Here is a 25,644-nt window from a genome sequence, read left to right as displayed (position 1 = left end):
CATATGAAAAATGCGTGCACTGCACCGCTGGATCATCATCTCTTTCAAAAATAAATCCTTTTTCCGTCTGTCACATTGCTATAGCTCACTTTATTTCTCATCGATGTACCTGTTCTCGCCCATGATGAGTATCCCTCTCACAGGCGAACTTGGTGTTGAACTCGTGAAGGATGCCTACGCAGTTGGGTGGGCAAGGACTTCAGTTCACGCAAAGGTGTGAAAACTCTATAATTTCTTCCTTGAAAAGTTTTCCCAGCAAAATTTAGGTTGTTGGGCACATTAATCCAGAAGCATCCATCACATGATGCCCCGTGGCTTGATCGTCTTGGTCAACCTATAAGTACAACTTGTTGGCTGCCGACAGCCTCTAGCTCTGTTTTTCACCTTCTTCACACACGACAACATCGTACCTCTTTGACCACTATTCTATCTAAGTTCCCACCCTTTTGAGATTTCACGATCCATCATGGTTTTCTTTCTCCCAAATGAGATTTGGAGTCAGATCTTTTCCCACTTCAAGGTGGTTCTATATGGCCTTCACCGCGACCTTGAGCCCCTCAAAACCCTCACCGCACTGAGTCTTGTAAGCCGACGATTCCACGATCTGGCCCAGACTCCACTATACCAAACAGTTCTACTTTGGGGAATAAATGATTACTACTCTGAGGACCACCATGGCCCGCATTTTCACCTCGCTAAAGCCCTCGCCAACAACCCTCAGCTTGGCTTGTCTACCCGGGAGATTTCCCTCACTCATGGAAATCTACCAAGCAAACATAATCTAATGTCTTTTCTTGGAGATCAAATTGAGTCGCCAAACATCTCTTCAGAGTTTATCGATCTACTGAAACGCGATATCATCTTTGGATGGAGAGGATCTGGCGTTGCAAGTTTCCTCCTTGCGTTGATGCCACGTGTGCGATTGGTGGAACTCTACTTCTACAAAGAACCATCCATGTCATTACCATATATTCTTGGTGGACGGCTCAGCTACAACTCGGGCGAGCCACATACCGTTGCAAACCATCTGCACCATCTACAAGAGCTTCGCATCACGTCTGCGCAGGCGCAAACCTGGGTAAGCATCGACGATTTCGAGCCAATCCTCCTCCACCCAAACCTTCGAAAGCTTAAACTGTCCGGGTTTGACTGGACAGAAGGCAAGATCATGGATATGGAATGGCCGGATTACCCGTCCAATTTGCGACAGCTGAATCTCGACGAGTGCCTGTAGATGCGTCTACCATGAGGGAGGTCTTATCTCACTGCACAAAGCTGGAAGTTTTTACGGTCTCTGCCGGGAGCCGTAGTCTGGCCCGCCAAACTCCTTACATAGACTGGAACGTGGACTTGAACGAGTTCGGAGACGTTCTTAGGGAGTTGGGTCAAAACTTGGTCAAGCTCGAGCTTGTCACGCGGTCTTACCGACACGTTCTGGGTCTGGATGTAAGCGGCAAGGTCGGGTCTCTTCAGAGCTTGAAATCTCTCAAGCATCTCTCAATCTCCAGGAACGACTTTGTTGGTGCGGAGGACGACCCGACCACAATCCCTCTGGTCGAAGCTTTACCCACATCAATTGAGGTTATGGACTTTAGGGAAGATGTCACCGATTCTCAGATGCGCCAGGCAGAATACGGGTACGAAAAGATGCATGACGAGATTTATGGCTTGGCAGTTGGTGGTCAGTTCCCCGGCTTGCGTAAAATAACGCTGTTTCGGCGTGGAATTCCTACAAAACATAGATTCCAGAGGGAGGTTCCTGGGTGGGATGTTGAGGACATGCCCCCCTGCGTTAACGGTCCATTATGGGAAGCATTGAAACACCCGTATTATACATACCTGACGCTATATATGCAGCGAAGGGACGATGGCTCTGAAGGGGTGCAGGATAGCTGAATATGACACAAACCTGGCACAAGGTGATGTCACGGTTCACGGCATGTTCCAGCGCAGGATTTATTCTGCATCATAATCCTTATATAATTAACTGAGAGACCTTATGTAAATACCATTGATATCCTTAGACAAGTCTTTTTGGGAGGTCCGTTGGACCTTTTAGAATGGAAATGCCATAGTTACGCAAGATCCGCCCTGTTCATCTACTACATCGATTCCCATATTAAACGTTGCAGGATTGAAACGGAACACCCCAAAGGCACGTCACTATCTGTTGAACACTTTGCCTGGGTTCCTGGTCGCTGGTAGTTAGTACACAGGACATAGAAGGGGGGATAAAACAACTCACATGATCCAATAAGGATCCAACACTCCTTTCAAAAGTTTCTAATGACATGATCAACAACACCTTCAAAACTGTGTTTACTTAGACAACACGACTTACCATGACCTGGATAGTGTCTTGACCAACCTCCTGCAACAAGGCATCCTTCTTACCGATGCCAACTCCATGCTCTCCGGTGCAGGTGCCTTCCATCTCGAGCGCGCGCTTGACCATGGTCTTTACCGCAATCTTGGCTTTCTCGGCCTCTTGAGGGTCCGCCTTGTTGTATGTGATGTTCTCGTGAAAGTTGCTGTCGCCGATGTGTCCTTTCACGCAGGCTTTCAAGCCCAGAGAAGCGGCGTGGGCTTTGCTGTCTTCGATGATGTCGGCTAATCTGCTAAGCGGAACGGCCACATCGGTGTTCCCTGGTAGCATGTTAGATCTTCTTCATGCGAGCGAACGAAAACAAGCTTACACATCTCTTCCCCATCCTCTCTCATCGCCAGGAGAGAGTAGAGAGACTCCTTTCTGGCCGACCACAGCATTTTCTGCTCTCGCTCATCTCGTGCGAACTCAAAGGCAAGCGGGCTATACGGCTTCATGATCTCTCGGACCGTTTTGATGTTGTCATCAACTGTTCCTTTCGTGCCAGAGAACTTGAGAAACAGTGTTGGCGTCTCCTTCCAAACGCGTGGCCGTGTTGCACCGCCCTCATTGACGATCTTCATCTGTGTTTCGTCCATGAGCTCGACAGCTGCTACTTGAACACCTCTCCGGATAATATCAGCAGCAGCAGAGACAGCACCCCGTAAGTCATCGAAGGGGACCACGGCCACGGAGAAATGGTCCGGTACAGCGGCGAGCTTGAGGGTTGCTTCCGTAACGATACCGAGAGTCCCCTCAGATCCTACGATGAGGCCGTTCAGGTTGTATCCTGCGCTGCACTTGCGGGGACGGCGTCGAGTCTTGACGACACTCCCGTCAGCAAGAACCACTGTCATATTGATGACCCAATCGCGCATGGTTCCGTAGCGAACAGCGTTGGTGCCAGAACAGTTGGTTCCGATCATGCCTCCGATCTTGGCACTTGGAGCTGCAAAAAAGATTAGTCCTGGGCGAGGAGATGCTGCAAGGGCGAGAGCTGTGCTTACCAGGGTCAATTGGGAACCACAGCCCTGTTCCCCGCTTCGCAAGCTCATGGTTCAGATCTGTCCAGCACACACTTGGCTGCACAACAACGTCCATATCCTCCTTATTGAGCTTGACGACGCGGTCCATAAATGCAAAGTCTATGCTCACGCCTCCAAAGGGAGCGCTAATATGGCCCTCGACAGAGCTGCCTCCGGAAAACGGAATGATGGGGACCTTCCACTTGTGACAGATGCGGGCAATACCACTGACATGTTCGGTGCTGCGTGGATATGACACAGCAACTGGGAGGGTATCGACGTTTACTGAAGACCATTCCGAATAGCCGTGTGCGAGAAGGTCGTCTGAATCTGTCGAGATGATGCCATCAACGTCACTAAATAGGGTTTGGATCTCCTCGATGGCCTGTAATCATCGGGCGTTAGCGCTGCCTGCCTGTCCACACTTATTCGAACAGGCTACCTTTTCCATATCCTCCAGAGAAGCATAGTTGACTTGTGGCAGTCTGCGTTCGTCTAGAATTGGAGCTGCTCCATCCTTCCTCGCTGTTAGCGTTGACGCGCCGTAGCCTAGAGCAGCAGCTATTGCCATCGACGCGACAACCCCAAAGGTGCCGATACCCTGAGACTTGCTAGCCTGTGTTGAAGAAGTCGGGCCATTGTTCTCTGGCCGAGCCGCCTGGGATAGGCTCCGGCTTAGGGGCTTGAGAGATGTTGGGGAGATACGGCGAGACGCTCGAAGATGGCGCAAAGAAGTAGCCAAGGCGGTTGGTCGTGGTGTCATGATGAAAGCTATCGAAGCGCCCGCTGATGATTGTGTGCTGGTTGCATGGTTCATCGGTTGGCTATATGTGATTCCATATAGCCGACTTCACGTCCATGCTCCAACTCCGGAGGCGGCCGCCAAGTAATTCACCATTCCCGACCCTCAGATCCGAAAGATAGAATCCCCTTGATATCGGTAAAACACTTGACAAACGCCGACGACACATCCAGGGACCTCCGGCTGCAACATCTGAGGGCTACTTCAGTCTCCCAGCCCCCGTGGGGAGCGGCCGCTGTGCCCGAAGGCCGCAAGGTTTAGCTGACGGTGCATTTTCCCCGCGTTTACCCCATGTTCTGGGATCAATTTAACCTTCCTGGATAAGGTATTCCGGGGTTAGATGTGGGGGGGGGGGGGGGGGGGATGAAAGATCGCATCATGGGAAGGGAAGTTGGAGGCGATCTAGACTAACACATCTGGGCTCTCGGGCGTGACACCCGAGGCTGTCTTTGGAGGCGTCGCCATGATGAACGAAAGAGGAGGTTAAACGATATACGATGCGTATATTAAACGAGATAGGTCCCTTTGAGAAGATTGCCACCAACTGCTCACTCTCAACCTATCCTTCCCATCATCTCTACACTCTCATCTGATCATGTCCGTCGACGCTGCCGAAAAGCAAAGGCAGAGCCTTGATCCTGCTTCGAAGCAGTGCGAAGCCATCAACAATGATGAGCTTTACAGCATTGACCCCGAACAGGCCAAGAAGGTCGTTCGGAAATTGGACTGCGTCATTATGCCTCTGATGGCTTTTGTCTACTTCTTTCAGTGCAAGTATCGCCCCGAAATCCTGCAAAAGTAGCAAAACTGACCGTTATAAACTTGCAGATCTCGACAAACAGTCCATCAATCAGGCCGCCATCTTTGGACTTCGCGACGATCTACACCTCACGGGCGAACAATTCTCCTGGGCTGTATCCCTCTTTTACCTCGGCCAGCTCTGCTCGGAATACCCCGCGGCCTACCTTCTCTCGCGACTCCCGATTACACTCTACGTAGGCTGCACTATTGTTGTCTGGGGTGGCGTGAACATGGCCATGGCTGCATGTCAGAGCTTCCAAGGATTGGCTGCGGCGAGATTCTTCCTTGGGTTCACTGAAGGTATTTCTTCCCTTGGCTATGATAACTGTCCTGAAGTCGAGCTAATGGGGACTTCTCTACACTGCAGGAACCGTTTCTCCCGCCTTCATCATCATCACCTCGAACTGGTATGTCAAGAGAGAGCACCCAATCCGCGTGGCAACGTGGGTCTCCATGAACGGCGTCTCCCAAATCATCGGTGCCCTCATGATGTACGGCATCGGACAATCCAACATGTCCCTTGCTCCTTGGCGTGCACTGTTCATCATCTGCGGTGGCCTGACCTCGTTGGTGGGCGTTGTCTTCATCTTCATGATGCCCCGGGATACCTCTACCGCTTGGTTCTTGACCGAGGCTGAGAGAGAGATTGCTACTCAGCGCCTTGCCGTTGATCGTGCGACTCGCGATCGTGCAGAGTTCAATAAGAAGCAGGTTAGAGAGGCTATGCTGTCACCCATGACATGGATCTACATGATGATGGGTTTGTGCATCACTTTGACCACCCCCATCATCAAGGTAAGTCGAAACACGCTCCTTCCGGATATTATGATCCTAAAATTCCACAGTTCAGCGCCAGTGTCATCAACGGCTTTGGTTACAGCAAGTTTGAGACAATGCTTGTCGGAATGCCCGCAGGAGCTTGCAACACGGCAACCGTCTGGATCGGCGCTCTCGTCCCACGAATGTTCCCCGGAACACGAACCTACACCGCCATCGGCCTCTGCTTCGTTCCTCTTCTAGGTGCGGTTCTTCTCATGACTCTCCCTCGCGAGGGCGCCGAATGGGGCATCGTCGTGTCGACTTGGTTGGGCGGTTGCTCGTCGGCCCTGCTCAGCAGCTCGGCTAGTATCATTGCCAGCAACGTCAAGGGAAACACAAAGAAGAGTGTCGTGTCTGTCGCCTTCTTCATTGCCTACTGCGTCGGCTGCATCGTCAGTCCTTTTGCCTGGACCTCTAAGGACGCACCTCGCTACCGCAAGGGCTGCATCTTGAGTTTGTCATCCATGATCGCTCTGATTATTACGTATATCGGTTTTGTAATTGTTGTTAAGCGTAAGAACGCCAGCCGAGACTCCAAGGCGGCAGACGGACAAGTTCAGTATGTCGTGGAAGGTTTGGGTGGCAGTCAGCAGGCCGGTGTTTCAACCGACTCGGATCTCACTGATGTGCAGGATAAGGGCTTCAGATACATCATCTAAGAGACGGGAAAGGATTCAAAGGCTTAAAAGTAATTAGGCTTATTAAATCACTATATCTCCTTGCTTGCGCGAGGACTGCCAGAGCATGTCGGTCTCCACTATTAGAGCACTATCTACGCCCTCACAAAAGTCATATAATAAGGTATTAATCCCTTATTTATCTTTAAGTGAGCATTAGAAGAGGCTAAATATAATTAGTTTAGATCCTAACCCGGTATATAATGGCAGTCCCCTCGCAAGCAAGGAGATATTCTTTTCTAGATGCCGATCCAACGTCCATCATGTCGTTACAAAGCCACCGCCACCGATCACCTCTTTTCATCATCCTTGCAGCTGATACCCATGTTCATATCTCGCCACACAGTCATCGTCTCATTATCCTCATTAATAGAAAACAGCTCATAGTGCCTCCCTTCCGCTAACCTGATTGTAGCCTCCCTGTCTTCTCTGTCCATATCCCTGCGCCATAGGCATCACTTCCAGAAGAACATCTTCAAACTCGTCTTTCACATTCCCTCCATGATACTCGTCATAGGGGCGAGGTACAGGCCCCCGGACGGAAGTCGGATGGGAACTAGGCCCAGCCCAAACTGGGTGTGGAAGTCCATCGACACCCATGTTCCTCACATCCACATCCCCTGACGACTGGTCATGGGGATCCAATAAGGGAACATCCTCGTTTCCTCTCTTCCAGCCCTGGACACCTGCTCCTTCTGCTGCCATGCGCTGGAGTTGTAGCTGTCCATATGACTTCCACGTCAAAACATCATCTTGCCCTTTACGCCACCAGATCATAGTGCGCAGGACGAGTGACGGAAGGATGATGGCCAAGCCACCAAGCACAGCAAGCGCAATGAAGCCCGCTTTGTGAAGGTTCTTGAACTCGAGACTGTGGATCTTTTGAGACGAGCACACGTAATCCATCAAATCCTTCCTTTTCTGTACTACCCACGTAGTATTGTCCCTCATGCCAGAGTTTTCCGGATCTTGCGGACCCAGGGCAACGTTAACGACCCCCAGTTGGAGTTTGGCAAGCCCGATCATGAACCAATACTCTACCTCACGTATCCATTGATCGTTTGGCAGGGGATGCTGCAGATCGTTGTACATACCGGGATCCTTTCTTGCTCTGAGGGCTTCAGTCCGAAGAATGTCTAGGGCCTGGTCGATCCCACCCACGCGCATGGCCCATTGGATCGGGGCGAAAGCAGCGACTTGCTTGATCGATAGCTGGTCTATAAACGTCAAATTCGTACTGGCGTCACCATAGCTCGCTAACGGTGTCCATTCCTCCGACCCAGCCTTCGAGAACTGGTACTGCTCAATGCAGCCGATGCCTGTGACGGGGCTGTCAGGCCAGTAGTAGCCATGGACCGCATCACCTTGCAACGGCTCCTTTGTAGCAGAGAAGAAGGGGTCGGTACAAGGACCGTCGATTCCAGAGACGGCAATAAAGCTATTACTAAGAAAGGCGATGGTGATGTCGGCGTCGTTCCGGCGAAGTTCGGTGATCGGCTCGAAAAGCTGGGCATAGGAAGCGTTGCCCGCCACTCGGCTATAAAAGGCTCTATTACACATTAAAAACTCATTGAGAATTTACTTCTTTTTAGCTGGGGGTCTCACCTAAGATTATACGAAGGGTCGATGCCTATTCTTTTGTTACTCGAGCCGTAGGTGTAGCTGGTGGTACTCGTGCGTCCAAAAAAGATACCCATCATCTTTTCTCCTGTCGCGATATCTTCCGTGACTTCACTGAACTTGTCGATATTGACGGGAGAGCACGTCACGGAGCGTCGCAACTTGATCCTCTCTTCTGGAGGTGCGTTGATCCCAAAGTGCTTGTGGGAGTCTAGCTCGTCCGTCTTGATGGTGATGGCAGGGTGCTTATCCCCCTTTGTCCTAGGAAGACATATGCTCTCATGAAATGGGCATGACACATTGACCACTCTGATAATTGGTAGTTGGCGTTCGGAAAGAAACTGGTCGCAGAGAGCTGACTCACCGTCGGTCTCATAGCAGTTGTCGACGTATGAGACAGCCTCTCGCGTCTGCTTCGTGAAAGCTAGGAACGGACCCAGCGGGCCATCCGTATCTGGTTCCCAGAAGCCGCAATTGGGACTTTGTATCAATACTTGGTTCCCCTGGTTGTCCAACATCTCCATGGCGGTGATGAAAGGCAGAGAAATAAGGAAGAAGCCAAAGCTGACAAGTGCAAGAGCAGCAATGGGCAATGTGCTCTTCAGGACCTTGGGACTGTTCCCCCATGCAAGCCATAGCTTTAAAAATGAGGATCCAATTGCGACATCACTGCTGCCATTCCGGAGGATGGTCTGTTGTTGGTGATACAGGCCGTCAAAGGCGCCAGAGTCTTCTTTTTGTCGCTTGCGCCGGTTCAGTTGGAAGATGAGGTAGGCGATCAGGGTCCAAAGCCCAGCGGCGACAAAGACGAGAAAGATACCGATAAAGATACTGAGAAGTTCGGCGTCATCCTTGAGCATAGTGATCTGGCCGCCTGTCGCTGCATCATTGTCCCAATTCCTCCATCCTCCCCTGTAGACGAACTCGGGCTTGACGTATAGATTCGATATCGATGCCATTATTGTTTCATAGGGATGGAAAGAAACCCAGCTAGTGCGGCGATTAGGTTTTGTATCTGTCCCCTCGGCCCCGTGTTAACCCCGAGCCTGGTGATCGACATGGGCCCAGCCTGCTTGTTTCGTTTAGCGAAGATTGGATGAATCAGGCCCTTGCTTTTGAAGCATGGGCCAGCACAGCCTACCTGGGCTGGGCGAAGAAACCAGATTCTAGACTGCTAGCGCCCCTGTATTCTTACATGCAATCCATACCACGAAGGGAACCGTGAGTTGAGAAGGAGGGAAAGATCATCACGAGATTGGTATTCACTACATATTACTCGCCTCGCCCTATAATTTGCTCCTTTGAGGCCTCCTGCCGGTAAATCCTCAGCCTGCATCCCCCAGTGGACAGCTGAAGAACCCCTACATAGGTAATCAGTGGGGGCTCCTTGGGTGCGTCGGGGCATGTGACTGTTTTAAGTAATAAGCTCTTTCCTTTCTCACAGCCTGATCTCACCCAAAGAGACAGGAAATGATGTTTAACCAGGAACCAGGCCCTAACTTTGAAGGATTATCCTTGCGGTGGAGCTGCTAGGGTCCACCAGTTTTAAGATCAAATAGGACGAGATTTTATTCTGCTGCCTTGAGATCAGCAGGTGAGAGTTTGACGCATTTAGCCTAAATAACGTCACTCAATGTTGGTTATCCAGTGTGTATGCTCTTATGAGGTTCTTGGTTGTGTTACGGCTGCGTCATTTCTATTGAGCTGCTCCAAGGCCCCGCCCACTGGCCTTGTGAGGCTTTTGACGAAGCTCTTATGAGGTCATTTTTACACAGGCAGTTCTTAGGCATCCGAGACATCATCGAACGGGTCGCCTTGGAGCAGTAGCAGAAGCAATGATTTCGAAATTCTCTGTCTTGGTGACTTCCCTATCTAATGCTTCAACCTTTCTGACCGGTGCAAAAGGCTCCAGGCAAGCCTAAAGCATGGGTTCTTATCGCAGCCTTACTTGTTTACTCTAAAGAGACAATGGTCAGGCTGGCATCCGTAGCTGTAACAAAGAACGCCATGCTTCTGATTAAAATTATCTACAGAATACATCGTTGACAAAACAAACTCTCATCTCTGAAGAAATGCTACCAGGAAATTTATTTACTCAATCTATAATTTTTATGACAAGCAAAACATCCTCAGCATTGTAATAGCCCATCATATAAGCCCCTCCTAGATGTCAAGAGTATCTGCCTTTCCATACTCCCAAAGAGTGCCCTCTTTCATGGCAGCCATCATCCACTCACGACAAGCGTGATCTGTTCTCACAAACTGCGTGCCGAACATAGGCACCGAACACTTGACGGCGGACACAAGGCCTTGTGGATCATGTGTTGTCGCGTCCGTCTCATCGATCAACGATGGTGTGAACTCATGATCCGCAAGCACAATACTCATCGGCCTCGCGAGCTTCGGGTCGCCTCCAGTCTCAAGCCGCCAGTGCTGTCCGATTGCCTCCTTGAAGTTCCATCTCTGGATCCTGTACAGACGTGGCCTAGCTATTACCATGTGTTCGAGGTGCTTTGCTCTGGCGATGCGGTACCACAGAACCTCCTCAGCGAGGTCCACCTGGAAACCTGCCAAACACCGAAGTTGTGGCCATCGTTCCCAGATGCCCAAATCATTCGTCCAAAAGTCCACAGTGCGTAACCCTCCCACGGTCACAAACTCCTCGACATTGTTCAGGGCTGCAAGTCCATCGAATAGACCTTCTCCAAGATGCGGGTCCAGCTCATTCTCCTGAGCGAACCTAGGGGATGGCAGCTCCAAGATCAAACGGCGTACCGAGCCACCAAGCTCAAAGAGTACCTTGCGGATGAGTGATCCGAGAGATGCGGACTCTTGAGGGGCCGGGGTACAAACACCCAGGTAAAGAGACGATGTGTTTTTGAGGGGTGTGATTGGCGGTAGATTCGTGCTGGGGGTAGATGTCTTGGCAAGGGACAAGCAGTTCCAGAATCTCTGGATTCTTTGGTGGCTGTCCAAATAGACGCAATGCTGCCTGAACAGCCGAGTCGCAGTTCCATAGGTTGCGCGACAGACCCGCGACCAGGTGACAAGTAGTTGGACTTCGGGTAGAGATACATCGACTATAGCGTCGGGATTCGTGACTGACAACGAAGCTTCCACAATTTGCAGAATAAGCTCAACAGGCAGACGAGGTTGGTGCGTCATCTTGTCTGGTGTGCCGCGTAATCTCAAGCTCCCAAGGACTCAGGCTTTTGTATTTTGGCTATTCTTTGCTGCCTGGAGAGAATTGGGTCTCAATTCTAGGCTTCAAGAATCAATATGGAAAGTGTGCTTGTCTGATAGTCCAAATGGAGGAATGAGGGTATCCCTGTCAGGCAGCCAAATTATGCGCCTCGTTGTCCAGTCAACAGGGGTATCGCCAAGGTGTTTGACTATCAACATTTGTTCTCATTAGCCCCTAGCCTTGATTCCTGTCAACTTATGGTTCTGACAACCACAACGCTTCCCTTCTGAAGGCAGAGGACTATATATTGATGCGGTATTCTACTGATAGGAGATACAACCTCATTTCCTCATTCCCTATGTACACATCATTCTTGGAGCCACACTGGCGTTGAATGTCAGTGGCTGTCTAGCAAGTTGGGTTTGGGAATTCCCTAATTGACCACCTTGACGCATATTTTGAAGAAGGAAAATATCAAACACCTTTTAGAAGCCCCCCAACACAGCCCAGTCCCTCTCTTTTGGTCATAGTTCCAGGGTTTCATTTTGGCGGTTGCGAAGTCGGAATGTTCAAAGAACAGGTAGGTACCCTATACCAACGGGTTTGGCAAGGAAGCGCTCAGATAAAGGGCACTAATTATCAGCCATTCACTACCACGGATGTCGAACTTTTTATTTCATAATTCCCAAGACACAATTTTGCATCGTCTTGGATTAGAAAATCGAGCTTTAGGGTGGTAAATAATCTTGCGGTAGATGGAATCACAAATCGATCAGCACAACTATACTCCTCGTTGGCTTCTTGCTGAAAGTGAAAACCGAGTTGACCGTATTAATAATTCATAGCGACGGGTCCTTCTCGCTACCCCATCAATACAATAGTTGCTGTTGATGATATCATTCGGGCGAAGAGGCTAAACGATGACGCACCCAGGACGTAAGATATCAGCCTCAAAGAATTCCCTCGGAGAATTGATCCAGGAGTTAAGACTTTGATCGCTCTAAATTACCTATCGTGGCAGTCTACGGCTGGTGACGGATCCTACCAAATTGCAAAGTGTGATCCAAAATGACGACTATTGCTGCTATCCCCCATTCAGCTCACCCCCACACTTCAAAGATGGCCAACGCGGAACCTGTATCGCATAAGATGGGACGACTGTCAAGCTCGGCTACTTTCGATCCCAAGCCAGTCATTGTTTCCTACCCCTCTCACTATGTCTTTTGTCCGATCTGTTATCCCTGAATTTGAGGCCGCGAATGAGAAATATGCAGCCCAGTTCAACAAAGGCGACCTACCTCTTCCACCCGGACGGTAAGGAACACACACCCAATTGTCCGCTTTATCAGTCTAATTGGTCTTTATTTAGCAAGGTGGCAGTCGTAGCCTGTATGGATGCTCGCCTCGACCCGGCTAAAGTGCTTGGGCTCGAGGAGGGTGATGCGCATGTTATTCGAAATGCTGGCGGTCGTACCATTGATGCAATTCGGTCCCTCGTCATCTCGCAACAACTACTGGGCACCCGAGAGATTGTTATTGTTCACCATGTAAGAGCTGAACATGAATTCAAGCCACCATGGGAAATGCTAACGGACAATTAGACTGACTGCGGCATGCTGACATTTTCTGATCTCGAGCTGAAGGAGAAGATCCGGGATGAGTTAAAAGAGGACGCAGAACATATTGCTTTCTTGCCATTTGGGGACTTAAGAAAAAGTGTTCTGGATGATATTGCCATTGTGAAGAAGAACCCTCTGTTGCTCGACGTTCCTATTACGGGATTCATCTATGATGTAAAGACTGGCAAGATTGAGAAGGTAGAATAGCGGGAAGGTTCAATTGGGCAATAAGACTTTACGGCGAGATTCGATTCAGCAGCTTTCATAACCAATATTCCCAGTAGTCTATTGCCAGAAAAGAAATAGGCTGCACATTTTGGACAAGCGAGCCTGTCTGCTCGGATATACACAGCTGGCTAAATCCGGATCTGTCATCCAGACAAACTGACTCAAACGTACAACGTTAAAAACCCCTGCTGAGTCGTCATTCTTAATTAACGCTACCCGCAGCCCATGGATCCCGCCTAAGTGTACCAGCTCGGTTCAGGGATCTCACCCAACAAGGCCCAGCCGCCCACTTCACGGAACTTGTAAGCGATTGGGTCGTGCAGAGAGTGAACTAGACGTCATTTTAGCGCCGTACAGCAAATATCTAACGGTTCCCACTTACGGCGAGTGTTGCGCCAGAACCTGTCAAATCCGTACTTTGACAGGCCGGATGAGGCGCCGGTTAGCTCAAAGAACTTGCTGCTGACATTGATGGCAGCTTCGATAGCGGTTGCTTTTGATGCTGCTACCTCTGATTTGGGTTAGTGAATATGCAATAACAAGGCAGAATCTACTCACGGACTGCAATCTCGCCACGTGCTTCCTGGGTAAGCTCCTCTCTTGGAGCGTGGATCAGCTTAGATATGCGCTCAGCCGTGCGGTCTACGAGGGCCTCGGCTGCCCAAAGCGACGCTTGTAAGCGTCCGTAGCCTTCTCGGATATACCATTCGTCTGTGGCCTTAGGCTTGTCATCTCCGCCGTACGGCCAAGCTCGAGTGCGAGTGCGGGTGTACTCGGTGGCAGCTTCAAGCGCTCCAATGCCGACACCAACGTGGACAGCTGCAAACTGAAGCTGTACAGGCGGGAGAATGAAGTCGTGGTATGCGTCCCGGGGCGTGAGCTCCTTGTTCTCGTAACCAGCAATGTGCTCCCAGGAGACACGCACATTACGAATGACACAGCCTCCAGATTCCTGAAGCCGGTTAGCTCAAATGTCACAAGTAGCCGAGTTGAACTCACCGTTAGGCGTTGTCCGATAACGTCCCAGTCGCCCTTGAACGAGATCCCAGGGTCCTTAGTGGAGACATAGGCAAAAACATGGGTCTTTGCCTCATCCTCAAGGACCCCCTCCAAGACGGTCACGTCACTGATAACGCCCCCTGCATTGCGGAGAAGGAAGGATTTAGCACCGGAAATATCGGTCAGAGCTAGAAGAACGTACCGGTGGAGAAGAACTTGTCACCGTTGAAGACAAGCGAGTCCCCCTCATCCCGAGCAATCATGTCAGCGTTGCGAGGGTTGACGGCACCACCAAGATAGTAATTGCCTTCGGTGAACTCCCGGAGCCAGCGGCGTGCCTGCAGGGGCGTTCCGAGGATTTGGGAACTCCAGAACCTTTTCCGCGTCAGTGGTATCTCACGGGATAGCTTGAAGATGCATGTCATACCATGAGTAGTGGTTGCCAATCAAGTGGCCGATGCTTCCATCAGCCTTGGCAATCTCTGTAGTCACCTTGTAGGAAGTCTGCCAGGTTTCTCCTCCGCCGCCAAACTCGCGTGGGCCGAGGAGGTTGACAAGCCCAGCATCTTTGAGGAGTTGGACTTCAGCAAAGGGGGTTTTGCCGGCAGCATCTCGCTCAGCTGCGTCAAGCTTGAGAATATCTGCCACTTCTCTAGCACGCTTAACCCATCCCGAAGGCGTATCCGGTTTGGGTTCTTCCTCCCACCGCTTGTTGGCCTGGACACGAGCCTGCTCGGCTTTGAAACTCTGCATGGTGAGGGGTTTTTGGTCGAATGTGTGTTACTGTATCAGAGGGGGAGATGGCGTCTCTGGTTGGGTGCAAGGCGAAGTGGTGTGCTACCAAAGGCTGATGATGGGGGTTTTATAGACGAGATGATTCGTCTATCTAGACGGCCTTGCCGGCAGGGGAATATTTCCGCCTCGCAGGGATCTGGTGGAGGTAGTACGGATGAGTTGGATGGGTATTCTTGGTGTTTCGCCATCTAGCTGAGCTGTCACGCCTTTGCAACTATTTGATGCCGACACTTATTTGATCCACCGCGAACTGGGATAACCTCGTGGCTCTGGCATGGATTTAAGAGGTTGGACTCTCCAAGACCTGCTGGATCCCCTCTTGCAGATCATCTTTGGGCTTTCGGCTGTCCAACCACTACACGATGTCTGAGACAGGAATATTTCCCATTTTCGATTCCGGGGCGGGATATGGAATCATCGTGGGACTAGGTAGGACCCCAATTTGGTCACTGGTTACCCTGCTGAGACCTGTTTAGGCGGCGCCTTTGCCATCCTCATGAGTCTCACGACTTTCGCCCTCAAGCGATATTTCTCCGAAGTGCAAGACTCTGAGATGTATCTGACTGCGAAGCGCTCGATCAAGGCTGGCCTGATAGCATCATCCGTTGTATCTTCATGGACATTAAGCGCTACGCTTTTGACCTCGACCACGTTTGGGTACTCGTATGGTATCGCCTCCACATTCTGGTATGAGATCGCACTGAACCCTATCCTTTAACACAGATTGACCGAAGTAGGTATGGAGCTGGTTGTTCAGTCCCGATCCTCACGTTCGCCGTTCTCGCCATCGAGCTCAAGAGAAAGGCACCAAACGCACACACCTTCTTGGAACTAGTCAAGCACCGCTACGGAGCTCCCGGTCACATCGTTTTGGCTGTCTACTCACTGATCTACCAAATCTTTATTGCGGTGAATCTTCTGGTCGGCGGAGCTGACGTCTTTCATCTCGTGACTGGCATGAACAAGATTGCGGTGTGCTTTCTGTTCCCCCTAGGAGTCTGCATCTACACTTTGTTCGGTGGTATCAAAGCTACCTTTCTCACAGAATGGGGTTAGTAGATGCAACATCCAGTGCCCCTCCACACTGTGCTCTCTTGGCTCACACCTTTCTGAATAGTGCACACCGTCATCATCTACATCATTATGCTGGCGTCCATGTTCGTCATGTACACAACATCTGACCATGTTGGATCTCCTGGAAGAATGTGGGAGCTTCTTAAAGATGCTTCAGAGATCCGCCCTGTCGACGGCAATGCGGGGGGAGAGCTCTTGACCATGAGGAGCTTCTACGGTGGCTTAGTCGGTCTTATTTTCCTTGGTGGAGGTTTTTCTGCAACTGTCGATTCTCAGTGAGCATTTTGTGAATCTGCGTCGGAGACATACTGACAGGAACCAAAGGCTGTTTCAAAAGGCTATTGCTGCTGACCCAAAGTCCACGGTTGCCGGATATCTCCTTGGATCTCTCTGCTGGGTACGTGAGTCGGGTTTTGATATGGTTCCCGGCTGACAGCAGAACAGTTCAGTATCCCATTTTGTATCGCAACTACCTTTGGTCTTGGAGGTGCCGCTTTGGAATACACAACCTCTTGGTGAGTCATTTCGTTCTATGCTAGCCATAGCCAACAGATGCTGATTATTAGGCCCACGTATCCGACACCCTTATCACCAGCTGAGATCAACTCGGCTTTGGTCATGCCATACACAGCATACACAATCATGGGAAAAGGTGGCGTTGTAGCCGTTCTTCTTATGGTCTTCCAAGCCATCACAAGCGCCATGAGCTCAGGTAAGATTTCAAGTTGGAAACATAGCCATCAAGCTCTAACAGGAGCAGAAACCGTCGCCGTTACCAGTTTGGTCACATATGACTTTTACCGTTCATACATCAATCCCGAGGCGACTGGAGAGAGGCTCGTGTTTATCTCTCATATTGCAGTTGTCAGCTTCGGCTTGTTGACTGCATGTGTCGCTGTAGGCCTTACCTACGCAGGCTTCTCTGTCACCTTTATCGTCACGGCCATTGGCATTCTTATCGATGGTATGTCGTCCCGAAAAATTGACTCTACGCTTCTGATGAATGATAGGTGCCGTTATTCCCAGCGCATGCACGCTGTTCTGGAAGAAACAGAGCAAATTTGCCATTGTGCTGGTACCAATCATTAGCTCACTGGCTAGTATTTCGACTTGGATCGGCGTAGCATATCAAAAACACGGAACGGTCACTATCGCGACGCTGTCTGATTTCATACCGACAGTTGCCGGCAACATGCTAGCATTGACAGCACCTATCATCCTCACACCACTCATCACATACCTGAAGCCCGATAACTACGACTTTGAGAAGTTCAAGGAGCTCCAGCAGGTTGATGACTCTGGCTTTGACGTCAAGGCCCAGACGGAGGGTGGTACGGTCAAGAGTGCCCAAGAGAGAACAGAGGCCGAGTTAGCGAATCTCCAAGGCATCGAAAAGGAGTTATATGTTGCACGGAACTACGCTCTCGGCGCTGCCTTGTTCATTGCTATTTCTCTGACCATGTAAGCTGATATCTTTGTCAAGGCCCGAATGGTGCTAACAGTGTGCAGTCTCTGGCCGATCCCCATGTATGGGACGTCTTACGTCTTTAGCAAGTCATTCTTCACAGGCTGGATCGTGGTCACCTTTATTTGGGCCTTCTTTGGAGCCATTGTTGTGACTCTTCTGCCCATTGTAGAGAGCCGAAGGGAGATTTACCTCTTCATCCGCGCTGTCATTACAAGGAGATCAGTATCGGGATGAGTAGACAGGCCGACGAAATCATCATGTAAAGAAATCCATCCTCATCTCGGGGATATAGTAGGATATCAGCGGCTCAAGTCTTTTAACATTAAAAAATTCGCATGTTACTTAATAATGTGTCACTGGTTCCACCTGCGACACTGCACCTCCTTCGCCATGTCTGAGCGCGACGAAGAACCCTTGGGCCCTATGGGCCATGACACGCGAGTCAAGAAAATATTAGATACATATTACCTAAATCAATGGAAGGGCATAACATATTCTGCGCCAAGAGGGGAATGAGTGTAGAACAGAGGGAAATGGCGAGCTGAATCTCTTGGTCATGATGAACTTAATAGTTTCAGACCCTGGCAGCACTGAGATGCTAATTTCCCTGGGCCTAGTGGCGAGGCACTTGCCTCAAATAGCTGTTTATTAACAAGGCAAGGCTTACTCGTGATTGGGTCTCACGGTTCTTACTCGAGTCGAGATATGATAGCTTCAGAAGCGACGGTGGCATCTTTAACCAAGCTGGGAGAAATAGGTAGGAATATCCGACGTCAGTGCCCCTAAAAAAAATCCCTGCCAGGTAGAATTTGCCACAAGAACAACTTCTCCTGGGCCTTATTTATATGCCTCAGCCTTGGAACCGACCGTCTCCTCTTCCGTCTTCCCCGCCTGGAGTGTGTATCCACTGAGGGTCTCATAACGGCTGGTCCAGACACAAACATGGGGTTGAGTGGAGGATGCGGGTGAATGAGTCGTCGCTCGGACACAGCCCACCTCCTCATTCCAATCACCTCGACAAGCGGATTGTCGTTTCCCATCTCCAATCTGTCCCGAAAGCTCAGAACAAGTCTACTAGATAAGACCATAAAGGTGAGCCACTTGGAAACTCGCCCGGGGCATCGACTATTTGAGAATTGGGACGCCAGTCATCGTCGAGCTTCGATAAACCTCGTGCTAAATGACCGAGACCACGCTAAAGAAAGAACAGATTTAGAAGCCGAGTGTGTGCTAAATTATTAAGCGGCTCTCGAGACAAGACCCCTGCCAAGCTACAGTGTAATTACGGAGACATCCGTTCACAATCCGACGAGTTGGTTGACACACGTGTGTGGGTGGCATGTGGCATGTTGTCAGGTTCAGCTGACGGGTTCAAGCTCCTCTTTGAGCGCCAGGAGCGCAAAGAGCGGCTCCTTCGAGACAGGGACAAGCCTCTGGCGCGGCAGCTAGCGCAAGCCACTGTCCGGCGCCTTCTGCACGCTTGGTTGCTCTGATGACGCTGGTGACAAGAGGGTTGCGTCCGTTCAGTTGGTCGACGGCTCTCTATCCCCCCTTGGGCAAGTCTAAACACCCATGAGACGCGTGACAATAGCCTTCTCGACGGTAGATGTAGAGAAACGGCTATTCTGCGGTAGAGATCTGTCTCGGATCGGCCCCGAGTCAGTTGCATACGAATTTCCGTGACAGGAGCTGTTAACCTTCCGGCGAATGTTCGAGATTGGGCCTAGTGCTGGTCTAGGGCATTCGTGTCGTGCCTGTTCTCGCCAACTAACGACTGCTAAAGCATGGCAGTGAGGATTCATTGTCCAATACGCGTGTTCTCTCGTGAAGTGGGTTCTCGCGGTTCCGCAGGCTAGACTGGACTCGACCACCTCCGAAGATGGTCTTTGGGGGCCAAAATAACACCGGAATCATGCGGTGCGAGTCACAGCCAAATGTTGCCCGTTTTTTTTTAACCCAGGTGGCCCAAGTCCTTCCCCGACCTCTCCACTGATCATCAGCATGCTTTCCCCAGGCTCTCCACTGATCCCCAGGTCGTAAAAAGCAAAGATCATGTCGTACCTGAAGCTTGACAGGAATCCGATTCAGCCTTATCAACAGAACCATGCAAATCGCACAATGACCTGCATGGCTCGATTCGTCATTTCCTGTGGCTTATCGGCCAAACCGTAGCTCCAAGTCGACTTGGCCGCCACGGCAAACGACTCAAGCAAAAAAAGCCACGGTCGTTACGAACTGGGGGCCACGGCCAATAGCCAAGCCTCGATCCAGGGGTCCAAGCCCAGAGCTGAGTCGGCAATCGAAATAGCTTCCCCTCCGCATCCTTTCCCCAGGCCAAGGTTCCTGAAGCCGGCGTCAGGCAGGGAGCCTGTTTTGGCCCACATCGGAACTTTCCCGTCGAACCTTGTGCATTCAAAGAGTCTAGGGCGTTTGATAATTGGGTGAACTACCGACACCAGCTCAGGATGCCCCTGAAGGACAAGACCAACGTCCGGGACAGATACTTGTATTTGACGGGTCCGCCCACTGTCTTGGCTCGAGCGGCTCGCCTCATTCCTTTGCAGCACGGAACGGCCAGCGAAAAATGTCGACAACCACAACAGTACCCGAGTTCTTTGAACTCAGCTGGTCGATCCTCTTCACAGTCTGCATGGGAAATGTCTTCTTTGGGTTTCTTGTTTGTGGTATTACGAGGTTTACCCCTCTAGCTCTTGTGCCCATCATCACATCTGCAGCTGGAGCCATTGCAAATGGCCTCTGTTACTACGCCAACTATGGGAATCACCCACCGATTCCCACAGCCGTCGTGTCCACTCTCGGGGACATTCTCTGGCCGGTATGAACATTGATATGGACGTTTGGATAAGACATGATGAACTGACAATTTTCACGTCATCAGATTCAAGAAGTGGGATTGCTTGGGTACAGCTACATGATCCTTCAGCAGCTTCTAACAGGAAGCCGTCGACGAGTATTCCAAGGACTTTTCTGGAGCTTCATCGGAGTCATCGTCGTGGTCCGTGTTGTCATCATTGTCTTCAGAGTGCAGTACATCCTGCACGGCAACGCGAGTCATCTCGTCACCGTCAACTACGTCCACATTGGATACTTTGGCTCCATCGCCATCCTTGAGTGCATCAGCGCCTATTTCCTCATCACGACTCTGGTTGCCGCTGAGCGCGCATCTCTTCAGGCTGCGCTGCGAGTTGGTCTCTTCAGGTACCTGGCGCGAAGCACAGAAATTCGAGTGGCTCTTCTTGCAGTCCAGGGTGTTTTCCGAACAGTTACCCATGCCATCAAGACTCCGGGACAGCAGGTGGCCAACATTGGAAGCCAGCTTGATCGGTTTGCCTACGCTCTCCTCTGCCTCTTCCCTGTCGTCTTATAGTAAGTGTTTACCTCACCTTCAACTTGACCATAATTGACCATGATGAAGCATCGATCTGCTGGCTTCGAAATTGAAGTCAAACAACGGCGGATCATCATCCTACACTGGAGCGAATGGCAAGACTCAGTCTAAGAATCGACCAGAGGCGTCTGCCAGAGTGATCACGATTGATAGAAAGGGAAATGAGGAATCGGTCTATGAGACGAGAATAACTACTCGACGACACAGTTCACAGGAGTGTATTATGGAGACCGAGTCTTTCGGAACGGGGCCATCTGATGTTCCGCTTGAGGAACTAGATGTGACTGCCCATTCGACCGAGCCACGACATAGTCGGGGTGGACCTTGAAATAGGTAATTGGCGTGTTAATTCTTTGTACTCCTAGCCAAGCGAACACACTTGTGTAGATAGCCACCTTAATATTTTCTTAATCTGTTCAACCGACATCACCAGGTTACTCTTTCATCTAACTCCGAAAGCGACTCTCGACTTTGTTTATATGGCTTCATGACGAATCATGCCGTGAAATATCGATGTGGAGTGAATAAAAAGATCTCGAGGAGGGGAGACAAAGCCTATTATTGGATTAGAGGCTACAGCGTTTCGCCTTGTTGTTTTGTGATTCCATTTGCATAATAGTATTCTGTGTAGCAGTCCAGTAACATCTTTCTAACTCAAGATGACTTTTGCTTGAGCTTTCATGGTTCTATTCAAGGTCATATCTCGTAATCATCATCCTCAGTTTCCATACCGTCATCCTCATTCCCTTGGCCCTCGCTCTGGACCACCCGATTGTCCCGGAGAACAAGAAGACTAATGCAATCCTGTACTCTGAATTGATCTACCAGTTCCTCATGGTATCCGGGGCTCAGGTCTAGCCAATCCAGAGCGGTGTAGTATTCATTGCATAAATGGGCAACATTGTTTATGAACTCGGCGACAGGGCTTCTATACACTCCGTCGGCGTGTTTACAACACGTCTCGTGCCATCTGATCTGAACGTATTCGTGATCGCAATCATAAAAGACCACCCTATAGTCTATGTTGAATCTTGCTCGCCAACGGACGCTTTTGTCGATGACCCAGAGGTTGGGATTGGAATAATCTCGCATTTCATCAATCATCCTTGGTAGTAGGCCGCGAGCAGATTGTTCCCGAGTCAAGTCAAATATATGCCTTGGGAAGGAAGCATTCCAAGAGGGGTCGAACTCCAGGGCCAGATTCGATGCATCCAAGTAATTCCATTCATTCCCAGCGAATGGGACACTGTGAAGCATACAGTGCCTTTCCCATGACAATTGAACCGCTTCACAGTTCTCGCTAGTGATGCAGAAAATATCTCTGGCTGGGTAAACCGTGAAGCACCACTTGTCGCGACCCTCATTCATAACGATCAGCCCAGGGGGGACGTCGCCTTCCTCCCCAATCCAATCAGGGTCGCAATATTGGGGTGCTTGCCTTCGCGACTCGCTTTTTCTTGAAATTCCTTCCACTCCATAAGTCGAGAGTGTTTCATGACAACTGCTCTTGACTCTCTGCAAGCGGTCTAGAGCCCTCCATGCCATAAATAGGCAGATCTTCGTCGGTCAGCCTGGGTTTCTTCCTTCCAGCCAAACGGAATCAGTTTCTTTTGGTCGTTAAGATTAAAGTAATGCAGGCCGCGATGGTATTGTTGAGACGGCAGGCATCCTTGCTGCCAAATGTACGGCCGAAGTTCGGCTGGCAGTCTTGGAAATGAGTGGAAAGTTGGGGAGTCCATTTTGTCGCCCGAGGCCGAGGAATTCTATCTTGAATCTTTGCCAGGACGCTAATAGGCGTATTGAAAATGTTATCAGGGGGTTGGTGTCGATGGCCACCTAGAGGAGCAACGGAAGGCTTATCTATTCAAGGGACAAGTGAAGGTATCTTCTTATATCATTTCCAGAACGGTGAGCAGGCCGCTTTTATCATTGCCAACTGACGACGTGTTCTCGATGAGATAAGGTTCGTTAAGGCAGAGTGTTGAGGGTGGAAGTATCTATAGAGCTTATTTAATATTAACTCTTATATTAAAAGGTATTAGGTATAATAATTTAACTATATCTATTTAACTAGGTTGCCTCAATCTACCCTCTGGGTATACTATGAGGTTGAATTATTCTTTATGATATACCTTCTCACCTGATTCCCCTAACGCTGCCCCCATGGAAGTTAAAACAATTAAGTTGCGGTGTTTTGCGGCATTAGTAACTTGGTTATGGTCTTTTCTAGCATTGAGCCATGATGCTATCATGTGCTTTATTATTTTTTCTTATCTTATGTAGCACAGAGACATCATTGAAAAAGGTTAGACTGGCTCTGTCGTGACTGTTCTCGGTATAGGCCTTCCTCGATTGCTGTCTTGCTCGAGGGGGGGGATAACTGCCTCTGTAGTATGCTTGGTCCGTTCGGTCCATGCTGTCATCTGCACCTCAATTCTTGAGAGAAAGTGATACCCTCTTGTGGGAAAAGAAAAGGGAGCGTCTTACACTGCAAGACTTATCTTTTCACTATTAAGTTTCTATAGCTATAGAAGCTTAACTTTATCTTAGATTTACGGTGTTTTATGGTATTAGGTTACGATATTGTTATGAATCTTTTCGTGCGTTATTCGAGATTAAGCCAAGGTTCGGTCACCGCTGAGCCGGGATGCCTAGAGGAAAGGCAGCGAAGACAGGCTCTTATAACCTCTACGTAGTGCCGCCCAGGGACCTGGCCACCCGTGCCGAGCCCATCCGCCATGAGGTTGAAGAAGGAGAACCAAGGAACGCAGAAGTTATAGTCCTTGTCACCGGGGCGATCCCTTTCCTTGTGGGCACGTTTGTGCTTGACGATTTGGGCATAGAAGGACAATGCACGCCCTCAACCATAAAACTGCATAACAGCGAGCATTACAGAAATCAGTGCCAAGTTTCTAGGGAAGGATTTACTATCTACCTAAACGAGCGTCCTTGCATATCCAATCTCCGCTCCACCGCTTCGCCAAGGGCCCCTGGCCTTGGACATACGAGGTCGGTCCTCGTCTCGATCGATCAGTGCCTCAGACACTCCCATAATACCACACATACTCCCCAAGAGTGGCAGGTTACTTGAGCTCAAGCCCTTTAAATGCAGCCGCAGATATCCTGGCAGGCAAGAATGCAGCTAAGGTTGCCAAATGGGTCGGGGGTGATACACCAGTCCAGGTAGCACTGCTCATAGCACTTCCTGTCACAGGCCTGAAGACGTGTTTCAGCCGAGGAGAGGGCTGAGTTTTGTTAGTGAGACCGATTTCTTTTGTGATGCTTGAAGAGAGTACTTACCTGCACTAAAGTCTGCCTCAGTTGGCAAAGCTGTACCAGTGACAGCCAAGGTGGCGAGGATGGTGACAAGAGTAAACTTCATGTTGGCTGAAGACTGGAAATAGATGCTTTTTTTGCTGGGTTTGCGAATGGAGAAGTGAGATATGATGGCTTGCTGATGCTTGTTGTTGCTTGCTGGTGAGAGATCAAGAAGAGAGAAACCAGAGCTCTTTTATAGTTTTATTTTCTCGTCTGATCTTGTTTTCTCGTTGCGGTCTCCTTCAGTACTCTTAGCTGTTTTCTCGTTATCCTCTATTTCTTCCTATTCTTACCTTTGTCTTGGCCTTGCTTGGCTCAGCATCTACGGGTATGCATCCTCCACACTCCCCCACAACTTAATCTTCCCATCACTACACAATCCACCAAGATTCCCCGCATAGTTCTTAATTTCCACGAATGAGTCTCCATCACGGCAGGCAATCTTGCATCTTTTGTTACCTCACTCTTAGTTATGATTACTGTTACCTTTCAAAGCTTCTTGCCTTCCCCTTTCAGCAACACCGCCCCCGTGATCGTCAGGCATCGGGGATATGCCAAGATCCCCCACGACGATTATTTCTCCATACGTCAGTGATCTCTTTTCTTCTCAGGTCATGAGTACATACCACATACATACCAAAGGCTGGGCAGCGATTTAAACAGCTCAGGAAGCTCTTTAGGATCGCCCTAGATCGTCCGCGATTGGAGCGATGAGCCGCCACGAGGCCCGACCCGCGACGGCCCGGTTGCGGCACGGCTGCTGAGAGACATCCTAATACTACGTAAGCCCTAGTCGACTGCCGAGATGCCTGTTTAGCCGAGACAGGGCTTCTCCTCGCACTGCTAACCAAAAGAAGAATGCAAACGCTGGCTCAGCAACATTTGACTCATCAACAACGCGGCGGTGCCCAGCTTACATAGACTCCTCAAGAATGACGCCCGTAAACTCTAGCAAGAGCAAGGTCAATGTTAGTAACCTGTCCAACGTTTGCATATTAGACTCTGCCAATGCTACTTTGCGGACTTGGTGCCGCTTTAAAAGAAGCCAGCAGCCACAACAACAAACACGATAGTCAATGTCAACATTTTGGCTGTCGATGAAGTCTTGCGCTTGCCTACATGTCCTACAGGAATGGGTTCAAACGGTCAGCGGGCATCTACCAATGTTCGGTGCGGCCGACGTTATGGCCGATGCCAAGATGCCAAGACGTAAAACCGCTTCATCATATTGGTGATTGATTTAACCATCGTTTCCACCAATGAGCAGGCGAGGGCCAGGTTGTCTCTAGCCCTCGTGCCTTGCTTGATTATCGCGCACTTGAGCATTCCTCAAGCTTCTGTGTCGTTTATCTGACAATGAGGTTTCCCAACGGGGATAAGCCGGTCGTGCTGGCTGATGCTGAGTAGGTGAAGGCGGGAGCGAAGGGCGAGGCGAGAGGTC

At 50.1% G+C, this 25,644-nt stretch overlaps 10 protein-coding genes across 10 annotated transcripts; 5 read left to right on the top strand and 5 right to left on the bottom strand.

Annotated features, from left to right (window-relative positions):
* Nucleotides 1-466: 466 nt before the first annotated feature.
* Nucleotides 467-1,896, top strand: NECHADRAFT_86731 (uncharacterized protein; the record flags this gene model as incomplete). Its single annotated transcript, XM_003042789.1, has 2 exons — nt 467-1,078; nt 1,276-1,896. The coding sequence occupies 2 exons, from the start codon at nt 467-469 to the stop codon at nt 1,894-1,896; spliced, it is 1,233 nt and encodes a 410-aa protein (XP_003042835.1).
* A 267-nt stretch (nt 1,897-2,163) lies between these two features.
* On the bottom strand, nt 2,164-3,961 carry NECHADRAFT_52165 (uncharacterized protein; the record flags this gene model as incomplete). Its single annotated transcript, XM_003042704.1, has 6 exons — nt 2,164-2,191; nt 2,246-2,283; nt 2,342-2,646; nt 2,697-3,314; nt 3,373-3,775; nt 3,833-3,961. 6 exons carry the CDS (start codon nt 3,959-3,961, stop codon nt 2,164-2,166), a joined length of 1,521 nt encoding a protein of 506 aa, XP_003042750.1.
* Nucleotides 3,962-4,787: 826 nt separating this feature from the next.
* On the top strand, nt 4,788-6,471 carry NECHADRAFT_52085 (uncharacterized protein; the record flags this gene model as incomplete). Its single annotated transcript, XM_003042788.1, has 4 exons — nt 4,788-4,966; nt 4,995-5,293; nt 5,361-5,788; nt 5,839-6,471. 4 exons carry the CDS (start codon nt 4,788-4,790, stop codon nt 6,469-6,471), a joined length of 1,539 nt encoding a protein of 512 aa, XP_003042834.1.
* Nucleotides 6,472-6,634: 163 nt separating this feature from the next.
* On the bottom strand, nt 6,635-9,068 carry NECHADRAFT_86728 (uncharacterized protein; the record flags this gene model as incomplete). Its single annotated transcript, XM_003042703.1, has 3 exons — nt 6,635-6,655; nt 6,895-8,026; nt 8,095-9,068. The coding sequence occupies 3 exons, from the start codon at nt 9,066-9,068 to the stop codon at nt 6,635-6,637; spliced, it is 2,127 nt and encodes a 708-aa protein (XP_003042749.1).
* A 1,105-nt stretch (nt 9,069-10,173) lies between these two features.
* On the bottom strand, nt 10,174-11,274 carry NECHADRAFT_102033 (uncharacterized protein; the record flags this gene model as incomplete). Its single annotated transcript, XM_003042702.1, has 1 exon — nt 10,174-11,274. One exon carries the CDS (start codon nt 11,272-11,274, stop codon nt 10,273-10,275), a length of 1,002 nt encoding a protein of 333 aa, XP_003042748.1. The 3' UTR covers nt 10,174-10,272.
* A 1,235-nt stretch (nt 11,275-12,509) lies between these two features.
* On the top strand, nt 12,510-13,119 carry NECHADRAFT_97324 (uncharacterized protein; the record flags this gene model as incomplete). Its single annotated transcript, XM_003042787.1, has 3 exons — nt 12,510-12,607; nt 12,663-12,840; nt 12,895-13,119. 3 exons carry the CDS (start codon nt 12,510-12,512, stop codon nt 13,117-13,119), a joined length of 501 nt encoding a protein of 166 aa, XP_003042833.1.
* Nucleotides 13,120-13,376: 257 nt separating this feature from the next.
* On the bottom strand, nt 13,377-14,892 carry NECHADRAFT_52066 (uncharacterized protein; the record flags this gene model as incomplete). Its single annotated transcript, XM_003042701.1, has 6 exons — nt 13,377-13,471; nt 13,523-13,651; nt 13,699-14,092; nt 14,140-14,279; nt 14,342-14,514; nt 14,567-14,892. The coding sequence occupies 6 exons, from the start codon at nt 14,890-14,892 to the stop codon at nt 13,377-13,379; spliced, it is 1,257 nt and encodes a 418-aa protein (XP_003042747.1).
* Nucleotides 14,893-15,296: 404 nt separating this feature from the next.
* On the top strand, nt 15,297-17,710 carry NECHADRAFT_97322 (uncharacterized protein; the record flags this gene model as incomplete). Its single annotated transcript, XM_003042786.1, has 10 exons — nt 15,297-15,363; nt 15,411-15,621; nt 15,672-15,985; nt 16,052-16,283; nt 16,333-16,405; nt 16,453-16,523; nt 16,575-16,720; nt 16,763-16,972; nt 17,019-17,469; nt 17,518-17,710. 10 exons carry the CDS (start codon nt 15,297-15,299, stop codon nt 17,708-17,710), a joined length of 1,968 nt encoding a protein of 655 aa, XP_003042832.1.
* Nucleotides 17,711-20,084: 2,374 nt separating this feature from the next.
* On the top strand, nt 20,085-20,946 carry NECHADRAFT_27131 (uncharacterized protein; the record flags this gene model as incomplete). The annotated part of the gene is made up of 3 exons (XM_003042785.1): nt 20,085-20,312; nt 20,376-20,863; nt 20,913-20,946. Coding segments are annotated over 3 exons (750 nt in total), but the record flags the coding sequence as incomplete, so codon positions are not given.
* A 1,375-nt stretch (nt 20,947-22,321) lies between these two features.
* NECHADRAFT_29528 (uncharacterized protein) lies at nt 22,322-22,624 on the bottom strand (the record flags this gene model as incomplete). Its single annotated transcript, XM_003042700.1, has 2 exons — nt 22,322-22,400; nt 22,482-22,624. Coding segments are annotated over 2 exons (222 nt in total), but the record flags the coding sequence as incomplete, so codon positions are not given.
* Nucleotides 22,625-25,644: the final 3,020 nt, after the last annotated feature.

The sequence above is a fragment of the Fusarium vanettenii genome (genome assembly GCF_000151355.1).
Source record: "Fusarium vanettenii 77-13-4 chromosome 11 genomic scaffold NECHAsca_32_chr11_3_0, whole genome shotgun sequence".
Lineage (NCBI taxonomy): Eukaryota > Fungi > Ascomycota > Sordariomycetes > Hypocreales > Nectriaceae > Fusarium > Fusarium vanettenii.
Note: the sequence above shows the minus strand (reverse complement) of the source record. Positions and strands in the feature narration are given on the sequence as shown.